Source organism: Arachis hypogaea, chromosome 4, assembly GCF_003086295.3.
Source record: "Arachis hypogaea cultivar Tifrunner chromosome 4, arahy.Tifrunner.gnm2.J5K5, whole genome shotgun sequence".
Classification (NCBI taxonomy): Eukaryota; Viridiplantae; Streptophyta; class Magnoliopsida; order Fabales; family Fabaceae; genus Arachis; species Arachis hypogaea.
This window is the reverse complement of record NC_092039.1, coordinates 116749416-116766269: the sequence shown is the minus strand read 5'-3', so window position 1 is coordinate 116766269 and position 16854 is coordinate 116749416. Positions and strand designations below refer to the sequence as shown.

Below are 16854 nucleotides of genomic sequence, written 5' to 3'. Positions count from 1 at the left end.
TTCAATACATTAAAATTAAAATTTTGAAAAATAACTTTTTTTTTATGATTATATCTTCATTCAACCTATTAAACCAAACCATATCACTCACATTTATTTTAGTCAGTCGAATTTAATAACTAAGAAAATATACAAAATATAGATATCTACACTTTTATACTTATTATAATACAAATATATTTTTGTAATTATTTTTTTATTTTTTTATTTTTCTAATTAAATCCTCTTTTAAAATGATGTCAAATTTAAAATTTTGTGATTGAATATGATTAAAATGGTAAAAGCACTCTAATCTATTTTCCTATAGTTGTGCATCAATGAAAATATAAAACCACCTTGTATCTAACTAATTTGAGTTCAGCTTTCATATATAGTTTTCTTTTTCTTTCAAACGCATATATTCTCTAAAAAGATATTCATTTATTATATTAAAAAATTATCAATATATAATAATTAGACTTTAAAAATATAAAGAAATAGAAATAGAGAGAGAGCCGCTACTAGATAGATAGAAAATGTTTAAATTAGATCGTTTTATTTGGAATAATTTTTAATAAAAAATATTATTCATATACCAAAAATTAGTTAACAAGTTAGTTATTATATATATATATATATATATATATATATTAATTATATTTTTATATTAGTAGTTGATTTGATAATTAATTATTGATTATGTATAACATGATTGTTTAATAAGTCTTTATGTGTATTTCATTTTGAATATAAAGTGGATATATTAAAAATCTTAAAAATAATAAATATATTATTTAAAACTTATACACTTTTAAGTTTAAGATGTAAATAAAAGATGTTGTAAGTATATTTTATTTTAAGAAATGTTTAAGAATCATTATAATTTATTATTTTTGTTATTTTATTATTATTTTTATTTATTAATTTAATTTTTTTAATTTAATAATTTAATATTATATTTTTTGTTTGTATTTTTAAATATTAATAATTAACTATTAATTAAAAATAATAAATTTTGTTTACTTTTAATATATTTTTAAGAAAAAAGAGAAAGCATGCTTGGACCCACGTAGCCACGTCATATTTGTCACAACTATCATGTATTCCAAACATCATCGTAAAACCTCTCTCTCTCTGCTTTCACTTTCTCTACAATTCCTAACCTTGTCTCTCTTCAACACCATCTTCTTCTTTTTCTCTTCTTTCTATCTTATATGCTTACCTTTTATTCTCAGTCTTTAATGGCTGCCCGTATCAAAATTCCGCGTTAAATCAATCGTGGGTCGGTGCAAGTTACCATTTTTCTCCTCTTTTTGGTTGTCCAAAAGATACCCAATAACAAAAGTCTCCATTTTTCTTTTTGGGGTGTTCTTTATTTATTTATTTATTTTCTGGCTGCAATTTTCAACCAAAAAAGTGACCATTTTTCAATTTTGTTTAATGTGAGAATTTAGTGTTTCACAGAGCATTTGCTTCCAACTGGATATAGGTGCAAAATTGAACTAGAGTTGTGGCCTTTTATGGTAGGTAAGAGCATTGATGCTAATCGAAGATGACAAGTTATGAGACATTTATAGTATCCATCAGTTCAGTTTTTGCTTGATTTTGATTATTGTGGAGTTTGGATTTGACACTATTTGGGGCCAAGCTTTTGTGTGTCAGAAGGTCTCTTTTATCTTCTTCTTTTCATTTGATGTGATTATCAAACTTTTTCATCAAGTTTGATCATTCACCTTTCTTTTGTTATTTTATTGGAAGAAAGGGGAAATCACTGAGCTGTGAATAAGTGGCTAGTTTCAATCAATTGGCCTTTGATGAAAAGCAAGACAACTCTGATTTTCAGCTTTACTTTCTTTGTTGAGTTTATGAGCTGGTAAAAGGTATGTGTATGAAGAAGGAAGGCACTGATACTTTCCCCTCCAAAGGAAGCTACATTGACCCCATTGAGCTTCACTCAAATTGGAATCCATAGATGTTTTTTCCTTAGTGGACTTCTCAAGTTGCATTTTTTGCCTTTTTCTTCCTTAACAGGTACTTCACTTAGTTCAACAAATCTCATTTTTCCTAATTGGTTTTTCAGCTCTCCTTGGTTAGTAACCAATTAATTGAGTTACATCACTTCCATTTTAAGTGGATACACAGATTTTGTGTCTGATTTCAATTTTTTGTTACCATGTGAATAAGTTAAAATTGTTACCATAAAGAGACTAGTTTGTTCTGCATATGTTTAGCACATAATTTCCCCCTTCTTGTTATGGTGTTTTCCATGATCTAATGCCCTTTGGGGATTAGAGAGAGTGAAAATGTGTGTTTTTATGGATTCCAACTTCATTGTTTCATTTCATGGTTTTGTCCATCAATCAGATTCTTAGATCGTAGCTGCGAGCACTTTTGTATGAACACAGCCAAAGTAAAGCTAAGATTCCTTTAGTATTCCAACGGAAGAGAGGTAGAAGAAGGAAAGTCAATTGTGCCAATTACCATGGCGAAAAGACCCCCGAGATTAACTGTGCAGTATGAGAAAGACCAATCTGGTTGTATGTGGGGTTTTATTAGTATGTTCGATTTTCGCCATGGTCGCTCTACTCGTAGGATGATTGCAGATGCGACACGCAGCAGCCAGCATGCTGTAGGTAAGAACAGAGATATGGTCTAAATTTGTAATTCCAAAATTGAACACTTTTTTTATGTGTTTGATCAATGTACCCACCAACTGTGCATGTAATGGCTTTGCTAAATAGTGTGGTTCCAAAACTTATATGTACTTATCTATTATGGGGTTAAGTTTATTTTTTTGATATTTTTGAGTTGTAACTTTTCATCATAATATGCCTTCTTTGTTTGTAACGGTTGTGGAATAATTTGTGGTCCAGCTATGCTGCATTAGGCAAAAGAATCAGAATGATTGTTATTCTTTCTTTCATCAGGTGCTGTACCTGTACCTACCAAGAACAAGTTTGAGACATTAAGCGATTTGGACGAAGAATATCAAGGCCATCTTGTATGTCAGTCCATCCATATGTTTATGCATTTACTCAAAATTTCATGCTTCAAACTTGCAAGGTAGTCAACAAAAGTAAAATTAATTTATTGATTTTAGTGTTCACGTATATTTCAGGAAAGAGGAGAGAGTATGAGACTGATTGAGATAACTGATCCGGATAAGCCTAGTATGAAGAAACTCATAGAAGAAGAGATGTTCATCGAGAAGGATGCGGTGAAGGATCTAGGTCATGCTGATCAAGTAGAGTCAAAGAAATCCAGAGTAGCAAGTGAAGTTTCCCCAAAGACAGATTCCAAAAGAAAAAAGAAATCTCGAAAGAAAAGCCGTGATATGGACACCCAGGAGTTGAATTCGGATGCAACGCTGAAGTCTGAATTCTTGCATAACCCGCATTCAAGGCAACAGTCGAAAGATAATCTTGATTTAGACAAGATAATGGAAGACTTTTGTCACGTTAAGGGTGGTTGTTCTGTGATGCATGACAATGACAGCGAAGTTAATTCACAGTCAAACCAAAATTATGGTGTTTCTGAAAACCTCGCAAGGGATGCAATCCATGAATTTGTGAATCAAATGATAGCAAATGGGAAAGATCAGGCAGAAGATGGAAAATCCAATTGCTCAAATGAACTCATGGAAGCACTTCAGGTTATAAGCTCGGATAAGGAATTGTTTGTTAGACTTCTACAAGAATCAGATTCAATTTTATTGAAACATGTTCAGGAGTTGGGGAATTCTCATGCAATAAATGACATTGAACACAGCTCAGTTATTGGCTCCAAGTTCTCTGTAGAAGAAGACCTTGACAATCCGAAACAAGAAAAGGAAACTTTCAACCGTAAACATCGTAACTTTTTCAGGAAAAGGTCAAAGTCTCAATCAGAAGGTCCTACAAACGAGAATGGGAAAACAGAGTTTACAAATAGAATAGTCATTCTGAAGCCTGCACTAACAAGTTCACGAAGTTCTGGAAGCATCCTTGCCTCTTCACTTGATTCTCATGATGTTGTCCATCACAAAGGTCGTTTTGTGAAAGTTAGTTCACATTTTTCTCTTACAGAGATAAAAAGGAAATTGAAACATGCCATGGGAAGGGAGAAACATGGAAACGCCGAAGGGATCTCAAGAAAGCTTCCGGATAAATGTCAAAATAAGGGGCCAGGGAGCAAAACCATTGGGAAAGACAATAATGTTGGAATGAGGTCTCCAACTAAAGACCATTTCTTCATGGAAAAGATTGCAAGACCTATGTTTGATGTTATGAATGGAAACAAGACCGGTCCTTCAAAACACTCTGAATTTAGTGTGGAACATGAAAATGACAGTTCCAAACAAAGGGTTTCTAACTTATATATTGAGGCTAGAAAACATCTGTGTGAGATGCTAGACAGTGGAGATGAGAACACAAACATATCAGGTAGGCAGAGCCCCAAAACACTTGGTCGAATACTATCTATTCCTGAGTACAACTTTTCTCCCCTTGGCAGTCCCGGACGGGATTTGGAACATCATTTTGTGACCACAAAGACAAGATTTTCTGTGTCAGATAGACCTTCAGAGGTTAATCAGGATAACTTGTCACCCAAGCAAGCAACCTTTGTCGATCCTCTGGATCAGGCAACGAGCAATTCAGAAAAGCAGTCCAGCATTTGTGAAGAAATCTCTAATAATGAAGTACAACAAATTAATTCACAGTCAAACTTGGCACATGATGTTGGTCGTGTTGATATAGAAGAAACCTGTTCTCCTGTTATTGATGAGACAGTTACTGAAGGTACCATGTTCAAATTATATGATTTGAGTGATAGCTGCTGTGATAAACTTTGGTGCATATGGGTTTATGTGTGTTCTTTTATTTATCATTTTGTTATTCTTGTGCAGTTAACGTAGAATCTGAAAAAGAGACAGACATTTTGCAATCATCCCCGATTCCAGTGGGATTCGTCATGGAAAAAGAACAATATTGTGTGATGTTAGAAATTTCTGATAGTACACAGGGTTCTTCATGTTTGAATCAGGTTATGTCTCTTACTGATAGTATTTATAAGTGAACAAATGATTTCTTGGACTATAAGTATAATGTAATAGAAATGTACTATCTAAAATGACCCCTTAAGATATTTTGTAAAGTGATGTCTGTATTTGTAAAGTTTTATCTGACATATCATTGGTATTCCTTTTTTTTTTTCACAGGTTGTTACAGAAGATGTCCAACCATCATCTCCACCATTATCCCCTTCTCACTCATCTGTCGGAAAGAAAATTGAAGAGCTAGAAAGCGTTACAGATGTTTCCGGCCGACCAAGTCCCGTATCTGTTCTTGATACTCCATTCTTGGATGAGGACTCAAGTCCTGGATACTTGAGATGTCAAGCTGGTAAGTTTTCCTGCACTTACTAGAACATTAAAGCCTCTCTGGACTCTGGCTTTTGTTTTTCAAGTTAAAACCATAGTTTCCAAAATAAAAATCTGGAAACTACTTGTTTTCAGTGGTTGTCTAAACTGCAAACTGAAGAGCTGAAATTCAAATAGTATGCAGGTTGACCAGGGTTCTCTAGATTGTACTTTATCCTTAACTTGACCTATAAAATCTTTTTACATTTGTTTTTTTGGTATATTGTTATTATTATTATTACAAGGACTTGGAAACAGCTACTGATATAATTATCAGGTTAGGCTGCATACATTGTACCCTTTGGGTTCAGCCCTTCCCTGTACCCCGCGTTAACACAGGATGTTTGTGCACTGGGCTGCCCTTTATTATTATTATTACAAGGGGCCAATTAACCAATTACAATTGTTGGAATATCTTTCTCTTTATCATATTAATTTTAATTCATTCGTGATCAGTTAAATTGCCAGTACGACCGCTGCAATTTGATGAATGTGACTCTTCGCCTGTTGATCAACATGAAAGAGGAAAATATTGTTTCGAAGAGAATGAATTGATATATGATTACATTAAAGCTGTCTTACAAGCATCAAGCTTGACTCCGGATCAACTGTTGGTGAAATGCCTTTCATCAGACGAGATACTCGATCCTTCCTTGTTTGCTCAGATAGAGTTCTTTCCCAATCCACTTTGCCATGACCAGAAGCTCCTATTCGACTGTATCGAGGAAATTCTCGTGGAGGTTTGTTGGTATTACTTCGGAGTCTCACCTTATGTATCATTTGTAAATCCTAGCATAAGGCCAACCCCAAATATGAAAAGGCTTACTCTCAAAGTCTTTGAAGGAGTGTGCTGGCATATCCTTCCCCTGCCCCCACCACGTACCTTGGAACAAATCGTTAGAAAAGACCTGGCAGGGAGTGAAACGTGGATGGATCTTCGACCTGATGCCGAAACTGTTGGCTTCGAAATGTGTGAGGTCATTCTTGCTGAACTGATGGAAGATACAATATGGAGCTTTATAAGTGAAATCCCTGAAAGTGAATGCTCTCAGCTTCAACTTGAGGCTGATAATGAGAGCACCATCAACTTGTAAAGAAGATACTTCCTCAGTTCCAAAATATCCGTCACTTTGAAAATTCTGCACATTTTTTATGACAACATATTTGGAGCTATTGTAGCCAAATACATTGGTCCACGGATGTACTGGAACTTCAAAATGACAGAAATTATGGAACAAAAAGAGTATATATCATGCAGGGTTGATAGAAAATGATCAGAAAGAATACTGAAGAGTTAGACTTTTGTAAAGCATCATTGAAGCTTGGTGATATTTCTTGACTATGCTAATATCAGATAGTATTGATGTGAATGAGGATACACAATAAGGGACTGCAAAGTGCAAAGCCACAAAAAGTAAATAGGAAACCAAGTTGCAATTGCTTCCTGAGGAAAGTACAAAAAACTAGGCTTGTTTACAGTGACAAAGCAACAGTTTTATCCAGTGTGTGAGACATGGCCAAAGGTGTTTGTAGATTTTGTAGAGAGCTATTTTTTTTTAATTTTTTATTTTTGGCTGATGAACTGATCACATTAGTTAGTTGGTTTGTTGTAACTTTGTTTGATATCATCCTTACTTCTTTGTATATTTGCTGTTTTGGTGTTTGGATAACCTGTTACATTTTATACAGTCTGGAAATAAATGAAGTGTGAGATCAACTTGGTGTAACTTTGGGATTACTACCCTTCTGGATATCTTGAATATTCATTTCTATTTCTTCCATTTCAAATTTGTTATATTATATGCAGTGAAGTAAACTTCAAATGTACAAGTATAATTGCCAATGAGTTATAGCTCAAATGGCATAGTTTTTCCATACTCATCTAACAGGTTGCGGGTTCGAGTCTCCCTATCTTTGGTAAAAAAATGTACAAGTATAATTTTACAAATCAATGTGCAAAATGTAATTGATTAACTACAAAAAAGATTCAGGGTTTATATGCTAGCAAGCTAAACAATACAAATATGTATCAGAACACATACCATTTTCCTCTTAACATTGTTACTTCTCTTCTTGTAAATTACTGAAGAGGAACATAGGAAACATAGTCAAAATGAGCATTAGATGCCGCCATAGTACTTTGTAGCCATTGTCCTTACTGTATTACATGAAAGCTCTTTTTTTTTCATGCCAGCAAGACAAGTACAAAGAATATGATAACCAACTAAACATAGGGATCTCGAATCAGTAGATGCCATTACTTTTGCTTCTTATTAGACAGTGTTGAAGGAACTGATGCCTTCCTCTTGGTGAACGCACTAGTTCTGCTTTCCAATTCTTCATCGTATTCCTCGTCATCTAAAGCATTGCTTGCGACTGAAGCAGATTCTTGAGCAATTTTTGCTGTCTTTCTTTTTTCGGCTTGCATTTTGGCATACAATTTTCTGTCAACAGGGTCATCTGTGGGACCAACTTTGGATTTCCGTGAAACTTTTGCACCTAATCCAAGCCTGCAATGAAGCATAGAAATGTGATGATACAACATAAGCAGTAGGTATCACGCCATAATTCAAAATAGTGAATTCAAACTAATATTGCTACTATTACTCGACTGTGCTATTGTGCCATATCAAAATATCAGAATTGAACAAGTTAATGGTGCTGGTTACCTTTCAGGCCGACCCTCTACTTCATTATCCGGTTTTTCATCAGGATTATCAGCATCTTTACTCATACTATTTACCCATGCCTCAGCCTGCCAATCAGAATGGCAGAGAAGTAAATATACACAAACAAACTAACTTGTTATATAGAACAATTGACTAGCTTAGCAAATGCACTAAAGAAAACATTTTTCACTCCATATCTAATGTAATGCTACATATGAATGAACATAAAGAAAAAAAGTTTGGTGCACAAGGTTCCCATCTGCTTGAGTCGGGGACAGGAGAGGATAGCCTTAACTCCCATAGGTGGAGGGTTGTTTCAATGATTTGAACCCATAACTTTTAGCCTTTTAGGTCACAAGGCAACAATCTTGCCCCTGCAATGCTCACTCTTCTATATGAATGGACAATGATTGCACATAAAAATAATGCACTGGCCACTACTAACTAGGCATACACAAAAAATGAAAAAATAAATAAATAAAACAAAATTCACAGCTAGATAGACAATTACCAACTTCAATGCCTTGTCCAACTTAACAATTTGGGGCGTGCCGGTTTTCTTTGGTGTTTCTGCAGCACTCATTTCGAGCTCTTTGTGCCCTGATGAAGTGAACAGATTACAGAACAATTAATATCCATTTCATGGTTTTGAAATCCAACCAGGGTCCATCAAATATTCCAAACCTACATTTCATATTCTGAATTTCTGACAACACAAAAGTGCACATCCTACCAGAAATAGCAAATCCAAAAGAACACTTAGTAATGCCTTGAAGAAACGAAGTTCATCAAAGTTTGCACTTTTGGTAATAAGGATTATTGTTTCAGAGGAACCAGATACATTAGTACGGATAATTATTGAAAAACTAGGGAATGAAAAAAGAATCTTATTTTGTTCAACTCATAATGTGCTGCATCAATTCAAAGTTTTTCTTGTACAAACTAAAAATCCCAAACAATGAAAAATTCAAATTCAACGATGGAATTCATTACAAAGTGCACCACTCATAGCATTAATTAATTTATTTGGGAAGGAGAGAAACACCGTCAAGCATAGTTATCAGAGCCGAACAGTAATCGAACCAATTAGAATACTGGGTCACTGGTTCAACTGGTGGATCACGGGTTGAACTGGTGGATCCGGTCTCACTTAAAATAAAACTATAAAATCATATTAAAATTTGAAATATATGTCTTCACTAACACTTTAAACAACAATCAAGTCTCAATTCCTAAAAATAACTAATAGGAAAATAGACATTAAATCCAAAGGACATACGCATTCTTGCCTATGCATTCCTTCACTTAATTTGAAGCATAATCAGTAAACTCAATTACCACTCAAAAGTTATGATGTAAACAAGTACAGACTTTGATACAACAATACAATACATAACAAAATTAACAATGATATTGAACAAATAATCAAAAGGTATGGTGATATTAACAAGTAAAGAGACTTTGATACAACAAAACAAACACTCCTTAATAGGATTCTCTTCCACAGAATGATGGTCCGCAAGTTTATATTGGTCACTTTCAAACTCAGAAATTCAATGTTTCTTCTCTTATGATATCCACATAGATTTACACACAACTTATTTACTTGATATCTAAATAAACATCACAAACTTTTCCTCTTTTTATTATCTAATAAATCTAAATATTGGCAATCTTGACATGATCATCAGCATCTGATAAATTCACAGGCAACCTTGACCGTGATAAAGATTCCCTTGACCTAATCATCTTCCTTCTTGTCACTATTGATAAGCTCAAAACAATGCACACAGCAGCTGCCAAAGTAAGCAACAAACCTGAATAATTTCACCTTAACCAGCTTTTCGGAACAATATCAGAACCATCCTCTCCATCAAGACTAATCAGTATAACTAATCATCAATTTATCTAAATCAATTAGCATCAATTTATCTAAAACTACATTAAAACTGAAAATAGTAAGAATAAAAAATTAATAAACATTAAAGAATAACCTAAAAAATAAAACAAACTCACCTACAGAAGCAGAAGCAGAAGCAGAAGCTGAGTCAGGGACGGCGAAGCTTCGGAGTTCGGAGCTTCAGCACAGCCACACGCGGAGGATGACGAGTCACGCGAAGGAGGCAGAGACCGGCGACGAGGAACACGGCATAGAGGAAGGAAAACGGAGAATGGCGGCGCAGAGGCAGGAGATGCGACCTCTGTTGGCTGACCGGCGCGGTGAGTGAGGTATGGAGGAGAGAGAATCGGTGATGAATGATGAGCGAGTGATGAGTGAGTGAGGTTGGTTAGGGTTTTTCAAATTTTTGTTTTCAGATTTCAAGAAGGTATTGATCCGGTTTGGTTTTTGAAAACCGGACAGGCTCGCCGATTTTTCCAAAACCCGTAGGGGTCAAACCGGGTAAACAACCTGAGATCGGACCTCTTAGCGAATTTCGATGGCAGTTTTGAATTGAAGAAGCAAGAAATCTTGAAAAGGTTAAATGAATTTTTGCATTCAAGTATGGTTACTGCTGCTGCATAAAATCTTGTTGTGCATTCAACTAGATGTGAATGAATATAGTAGTTAAGGTTAATTAATTTCTATGCAACGGTTGTGACAGATTATCATCGCCTGAGTTATCAGAAATATTGGATTTTTTTGCTCTCTGGACTTGATACAAATAAAAAACGTTAAACATAAAATTAAATGAAACCAAATATTATGAGTATTTTTTAAAAAAAATCGCAGATGTTAGGATTTAGGGTTTAGCCATGGTTAATGTGACCACGAGAACTCACCTATAAATTGATAGATGCGGATTTTTTCCTGTGTGTTTCTTTTAGCATTGGAAGACTGTAAAACAGGATTTAAAAGACAAACTATATTTAGCTCATTTCAACATATGATTTTCAGCCTCAAACCAAGGTTAGAGCTAGCAAACTATGATTTGCCAACTACAAACCAGAACACACTTTAGTCTTCATACACACTTGAAACAAGTGAATATTTTTTCAAACAATCAATCACCTGGTACCTTTCTACATTATCCTAACTCTTTTGTAGGAACAGCAACAAGGGTGTAAGATGCCAAACCAATTTTTGGTGTATCTAGACTTCTCTGTTCTTCATTGATTTATCTACATAGAGAACATCTTCAACCCAAGCAACAATGTTGAATGCTAGGCCTTCTAGTACTCTTGAATAACTCTCTAGTATTGCTTTTCCAACATCCTGCAAAATGATATAAATTTCATTCTTGATAAGTCCATATGCTCAGTTTAAATTTCTATATTTGTTAATAACAATCTGTCTCTAGTACTGCGTTTACAAAGGAGTTTATGATCACATTTTATAATAATCTTTTTCTAGTGAAGAATAAATATATACTAAGTTTTTAGTACATTAGTCTTTTTCCTTCTCTGCCTTTAGCTTTTTTACCCAAGCACACACAGACACTAGATATGACACGGCACAACATATATAAGACATGCGAACAGAATATATATAAAATATAAAATATTTTTTAGATAAATTGTAATAATATCTTAATTATTGATATTAAAATACAAACTAATGTCATTAAAGGTTTTAATCTTTAGCATATGTAAATACCACTTAATCTCAAGGAAGGTGAATGTAATTTACTAAGATCAATATGTAAATAAGAGGATGATTTTCCACTTTATATAACAGAAATCCAAACTTATTTATATGTACATGATTTCACATACTCCACCATCACTATGACAATGAATCAATGATAGAAATGATTCAATATATTGCAAAACTTAATACCTTGTTATACTGAATCTTGCATGTGTCAAGAGAAGTTTGTGACAGTTCAGGATATCTTTGCTTCAGGCAGAACAACAAAGTCTCTGCTCTCTCAGCTAAGGTGTAATTCTTGTCCTTCCGGTCGCCGTCGGCCATGAGTTCCTTCACTTTGCTCCAGGATGATTTGGAATGGCTCAGGCAAGCTTTCCGGCGCCACGAGTACATCGAAGACTCGACCCTGTCGGCCAGCTCAAGTGCTTCATGCTCAGAACTTATCTTCAAGTAGTCAAGAAGTTGATCAGCTGAGAATTTCTCTGCAGCAGACATGTAGTGGTAAATTGTGTCTCCCATATTTGCTCTTCCATTCTGAGAGAAAACAATGTTTTGAAAAAGAGTAGATGAAGTTAGCATCATAATTCAGCCACTATGAAAATCGAATTGATCATTAAATTAGTAGAATTAGAATTTCAAAGATTTAATTGAGGTTTAATCTTTTGAATAGGATATAATAAAACAATATATTTATGTATAAAATATATATTTTTTGAAAAAAATTATTGTGTTTTTTATTATTTTAAAACGTTAACCTCTAAAAAATCATATTGATTAACCGATTTTTCAAATTTTTGACTGATTTATTGTTAACTATTTGAACCGAATTGATTTGGTGACTAACTCCCAATTAACCTGATTGAATCGGTCCAATTTTAAGAACCATGGAATTCTCCAAACTTGAAGCTGTGTGTATTTTTAGTCCCTAATATCTAAATTTATTTGATATTTCATAAACATGTGTTTGACCTAAAATAAGTGCATTATATAACTTTTTTTGGATAGTAGAGTACAATTAATCCTTTTAAGTCTATAGGTCCTAGCTTTTAATTATTTTATGATGTCAAAATAATGAGCAGAATATTGTTAAATCTAATTGGATTTATATGCTAAGTGTACCTTATGTGAAATTATATCATCCCTTTTTCTACAAGTCTCAGCTGCTATCATTGGCTTCCATAAAAGGCTTATGAAATTTGATGATAAATTCCAAGACTTTAGGGGGTCACATGTAATTGGATCCTCAACCACTTGGCTATAGAATTTCAGCTGAGAGAAGAAAAGAAAATGTACACTCATTCTGAGACTTATTATACAAAATTTAATTTCACACCGAGATTCATTAAACATAAAATATCTTATAAACAATAGGGATAAAATCATATAACCAATGATGAAATTTAACTAACCTTAGGAAGATTATCAATGTAGGTTTCTGGGATATCAATCTCAGCAAGAACATTGTTGTTTATTGCCATGGCTGCTTTATGAATTTGGTTAGCACAATCCCTTTTTTCTACCAAGTGCTTCCTTGATTTTTCAGATAGGCCACCGGGGAGAACACAAGGCACCGGAAGCCACCATTTCTCGTCTTTTCGCTGAACAATCCTCCGAAAAGAGGTTGCGCGCGTGCGTGGTGAATTCGCCGGAATGTTATCTACATACCAAAATTCAGTATCATGGAAAGTGTCTAATATTTCCTACAAAAAATATGAAAATCATGTCAATGAGACAAATATCACACACATTTTTTTACATGAAAATTTGAAGAAATTTAGGTTTGTTAGTTGTTTGTGTCCTACTATGAGCATTGTGTCAAGCTTCTGCAGAGCAGGGAGGTTGATATATATGTCTGATCTTGGTCTACTCTTCATCATCTGAGAGACATTATCAAATCATATTATTAGATACATTCAGAGATGTGAAGTTATAAAATCATTTTAACGTTTTTGGTACATTTGTTTATTAGCGAGTTAAGCCTCCAAATAGTTCATGAGTTTGACCGCGTGCACTAAAATAGTCCCTAAGATTTCAATTGCACCAATTATATTCTTGAGATTGGCAAAAGTGCATCACGCTAGTCCTTAACTGTGTGATTAGTCACTTTTGACCATCTTAGTGATGTAATTGAGATCTTAGGAATTATTTTAGTGCACGCGACCAATCTAGAAGACTATTTAGAACTCAACTCATTAATTAATATGAAATGGAGAGAGTATAATTTTGCAAAAAAGGGATCACCTCAACGATTGTTCCATCTTCTAAATATTGTGCAGTTGGGGCAAATTCTACTATATAATCACACACTGATAAAAGAACCTTCATTTCTCTTTTCCACATTGCTTTCTTCTCAGGCTTCAGTGGCTCCAACTTCAAACTTTGTCCAAATACAGTTGCTGCAGAATGAGAATTCACAATCTCAACCATCATTAATAAACAAATAATCATTTTGATTTTTGAATATGATATTGCCACTATTGAAACTCAAGAAATTACCGTAGAGATTGGTAATAGCATTTGAAATTGTAACTGCAGTGCAAACTCCTTTTCCACCACCAGACATGTCTTCTCCCAACAGAAGCTTTGAAAATCTTTCCTTCATTACTTCAAGCTCACCTAATCAAACATAAAAACTTCATTAATTACTTTAATTTCAAATGGAAATTATACTTATTGAAGAATCCTACGTTAACTCGAGTCAGACATGTTTGACTAAATTATCATATAACGATTCTCAACTATCAACTTCATACTGCATATTTTCATCTAAAATTAATTAGACAATTTATTGAATGCAAACCAAACCTGAATCCATAAGATCACTCTCATTGAGCTTAACATCGACCGAATTCTTGCGCAACTTCAATCCTAGCCTTGAAAGAACACCTTGTTTAGCATCTGCTTTCGCAGCCGTCGGCCGAGAAGGCGAAAGGTCACTGGCATAACTGCTTTCATCAACTGAATCTGATAAGTTTGATGCCTCTGGCTCTGAATATGTCCATGCATCGGTTGCCGAATGATCCTCCATAGAAGGAGAAGGAGGAGGAGGTTGAAATCCTAACTCAGAAATCTCATCAAACTTTGTTGATGATGATGATTTCTTCTCCATATTCTTAGCACAAGAATTTGTGATCAAATTAACGAACACCTGCATGTACAAATATTAATTTTGGTACTACATACTAAGATATCAAAGCATGTGACTTAGAAGTTAGAACTACTAAGCTTAGAAAATATGAGAAATTGAATGAAGATATAGAAAACAAAAAGAGACAAAAAGTGTGAGAGAGAGATCAAAAGAAAAAGCAGAGAAAATTGAATGAAAATAATATATAATTCAAACTAAAAATTAAAATAAAATAAAAGAAAAGGAAAAAGTTCTAATAGAATTGAATGATAGATTCTGATACAGTAAAGAGATTCAGAACAATTCAATGTAGAAACGCAGCAAAGGGATTATTATTATGTTAGAAAAAAGAAACATTGTTTGACAACTTTCCGAGGTTGAAACTATAACTGAAATTTGAAACTTCAAAAGAGAAAAGAGAAACAAACGGTTGGGAACAAAAAGAAAAAATGGTCCCAGCAAGGGTTCTTTTTTTGTATTGTAACCTTTTTTTTTTCTTTTTTATGTGGCAGATTTAAATTTGAAGTTTCAAAACTATATGTTATATTTATATGTAACATTATTAGAACTTAGAAGGTGACAACAACGTTTGAAACAGTTCCCTCCTAAGGATTTGCATTTGTCCCTACTTTATCTTCCTCCCTCAGACTTTTCTAAATTTCTTCCATGCAAAACGCAAAAGAATTGTTCATATTCTTACACGGTTGATCATATAGTATAATAATAATTTATAATATATTAAACACATTTCGAATATGATACTCATTGACACTTATCCGACACACGTCTTTTGTGTCAAACCATGTCTTGATAAAAAATAAAAAATTTCTCTAGCTACACTTAAACACATTTAAATACCATTATATATCAGCGTGTCCAGCCTTATTTTTAAGATGTATTTTTGAAATGAGTTTAAAAATAGTATATATTATTAATTATTAAAACAAAAAATATTTTAAATATTTTATATAATTAAAAAAGTTATTAAAATAATAAAAAATAAATTTATATTTAACATTAATAAAATACCAAAATATCATTACAATTTATCTAAAAAATACTTCATATTTTATATTTATACCGCGTCGTCTCCTTATCTTTTATAAAAATTTTAAATTTGTGTGCTTGCGACTTTGCGTGTCCCGTATCATGTTGTGTCCCGTGGGAAAGTGAAGAAGCTAAGATAAGAATTAGACTTCTTGTTCAATTTATTTTTTATTTTTTTAATTCCTTATTGAAGGTAGGGGTGTTCATGGATCGGATCGTATCCGCAAATTTGCGGTAAATATTCGCATTTGATCCGCAGTATGATCGGATTGGATAGGATCTTATCCGCACTCTTTACGGCTTGGATGGCGGATATCAGCTCTACATTTGCGGATCCGCACAATAATAATTAAAAAAAGTAAATATATATATATTTGATATTATATTTACTTGTTTATATGTTTTAATAAGTAGTTATTATTATATATTATTTTATTTTTTTATTTAGAAAAAAATTTGATTAAAATATTTTAGAAATAAATAGGTTAAAAAGTGTGAAAAAAATATTTTTATTGAATTTCTCTTACATAAAAATATAATTAATAAGAGAATGTTTAATTATACGGATATACTTGATCTACAAATGTGCAAATTGGATCTGACACAAAAAATACAGATATTACATCCGATCCGATCCGATGAAAATTGTGCGAATCAGATCAAATTTTCAGTTATATCTGATCCGATTTAATCTGCGTACACCCTAATCAAAAGTAGCAAGCAAGAGAAGGAGATAAAAGTTTAATTCTTAACACACGATTTCAAGTTCAAATGAGACGCGACAAAAAGCTAAGATGAAAATTAGACTTCTTGTTCAATTTATTTTTTATTTTTTTAATTCTTTATCAAAGGTAGCAAGCAAGAAAAGGAGATGAAAGTTTAATTCTTAACACACGATTAACCACTAAACTGTAAATGAGATTATAATTTTAACTTGTTATAGGTGTGACTAACTATGAATATTATAGAAATAGTAATGGAAATTGATATTGCATAACTTTTCTTTTTTGGGTTACAACTTATAACTTAGGGTGTGTTTGCTTTA

The 16854-nt window shown here is 33.3% G+C and overlaps 3 protein-coding genes across 9 annotated transcripts; 1 reads left to right on the top strand and 2 right to left on the bottom strand.

Moving 5' to 3' along the window:
- The first annotated feature begins 1086 nt into the window (after nt 1-1086).
- LOC112797463 (uncharacterized) lies at nt 1087-7104 on the top strand. 4 transcript variants are annotated; one of them, XM_072236080.1, is made up of 8 exons: nt 1094-1644; nt 1738-2010; nt 2344-2612; nt 2907-2980; nt 3098-4757; nt 4865-5001; nt 5177-5360; nt 5834-7104. In XM_072236080.1, the coding sequence occupies exons 3-8, from the start codon at nt 2462-2464 to the stop codon at nt 6469-6471; spliced, it is 2844 nt and encodes a 947-aa protein (XP_072092181.1). In that variant the 5' UTR covers nt 1094-1644; nt 1738-2010; nt 2344-2461; the 3' UTR covers nt 6472-7104. The 4 variants fall into 4 exon arrangements, with proteins under 4 accessions (XP_025696192.1, XP_025696190.1, XP_072092181.1 ...); XM_025840406.2 differs by having other exon boundaries at nt 1116-1644; nt 3080-4757; XM_025840407.2 differs by having other exon boundaries at nt 1087-2010.
- Nucleotides 7105-7316: 212 nt separating this feature from the next.
- LOC112795275 (uncharacterized) lies at nt 7317-10763 on the bottom strand. Of its 3 annotated transcripts, none has more exons than XM_072236082.1 (5): nt 10063-10763; nt 8735-9842; nt 8558-8646; nt 8047-8132; nt 7317-7887 (listed from the first exon to the last, which is right to left on the bottom strand). In XM_072236082.1, exons 2-5 carry the CDS (start codon nt 8772-8774, stop codon nt 7635-7637), a joined length of 468 nt encoding a protein of 155 aa, XP_072092183.1. In that variant the 5' UTR covers nt 8775-9842; nt 10063-10763; the 3' UTR covers nt 7317-7634. The 3 variants fall into 3 exon arrangements, with proteins under 3 accessions (XP_072092183.1, XP_025692998.1, XP_072092184.1); XM_025837213.2 differs by having other exon boundaries at nt 8735-8775; nt 10063-10338; XM_072236083.1 differs by lacking the exon at nt 8735-9842 and having other exon boundaries at nt 10063-10743.
- Nucleotides 10764-10895: 132 nt separating this feature from the next.
- On the bottom strand, nt 10896-15147 carry LOC112797464 (rop guanine nucleotide exchange factor 3). 2 transcript variants are annotated; one of them, XM_025840410.3, is made up of 8 exons: nt 14441-15147; nt 14132-14251; nt 13877-14031; nt 13438-13512; nt 13045-13335; nt 12755-12904; nt 11825-12169; nt 10896-11260 (listed from the first exon to the last, which is right to left on the bottom strand). In XM_025840410.3, exons 1-8 carry the CDS (start codon nt 14787-14789, stop codon nt 11138-11140), a joined length of 1608 nt encoding a protein of 535 aa, XP_025696195.1. In that variant the 5' UTR covers nt 14790-15147; the 3' UTR covers nt 10896-11137. The 2 variants fall into 2 exon arrangements, with proteins under 2 accessions (XP_025696195.1, XP_072092182.1); XM_072236081.1 differs by lacking the exon at nt 12755-12904 and having other exon boundaries at nt 14441-14915.
- Nucleotides 15148-16854: the final 1707 nt, after the last annotated feature.

Excerpts from the sequence above, each read along its gene's own strand:
- LOC112797463 (XM_025840405.2), top strand. The coding sequence starts at position 2,462 with ATGGCGAAAAGACCCCCGAGATTAACTGTGCAGTATGAGAAAGACCAA. Across the intron at positions 5,002-5,176 it reads GTTCTTCATGTTTGAATCAG|GTTGTTACAGAAGATGTCCA; the intron begins GTTATGTCTCTT and ends TTTTTTTCACAG. Across the intron at positions 5,361-5,833 it reads ATACTTGAGATGTCAAGCTG|TTAAATTGCCAGTACGACCG; the intron begins GTAAGTTTTCCT and ends ATTCGTGATCAG.
- LOC112795275 (XM_072236082.1), bottom strand. The coding sequence starts at position 8,774 with ATGTGCACTTTTGTGTTGTCAGAAATTCAGAATATGAAAT. Across the intron at positions 8,647-8,734 it reads AGAAATTCAGAATATGAAAT|GGCACAAAGAGCTCGAAATG; the intron begins GTAGGTTTGGAA and ends TCACTTCATCAG. Across the intron at positions 7,888-8,046 it reads GTAGAGGGTCGGCCTGAAAG|GCTTGGATTAGGTGCAAAAG; the intron begins GTAACCAGCACC and ends GCTTCATTGCAG.
- LOC112797464 (XM_025840410.3), bottom strand. The coding sequence starts at position 14,789 with ATGCAGGTGTTCGTTAATTTGATCACAAATTCTTGTGCTAAGAATATG. Across the intron at positions 14,252-14,440 it reads GAGTGATCTTATGGATTCAG|GTGAGCTTGAAGTAATGAAG; the intron begins GTTTGGTTTGCA and ends ATGTTTGATTAG. Across the intron at positions 13,513-13,876 it reads AAGATGGAACAATCGTTGAG|ATGATGAAGAGTAGACCAAG; the intron begins GTGATCCCTTTT and ends AATGTCTCTCAG.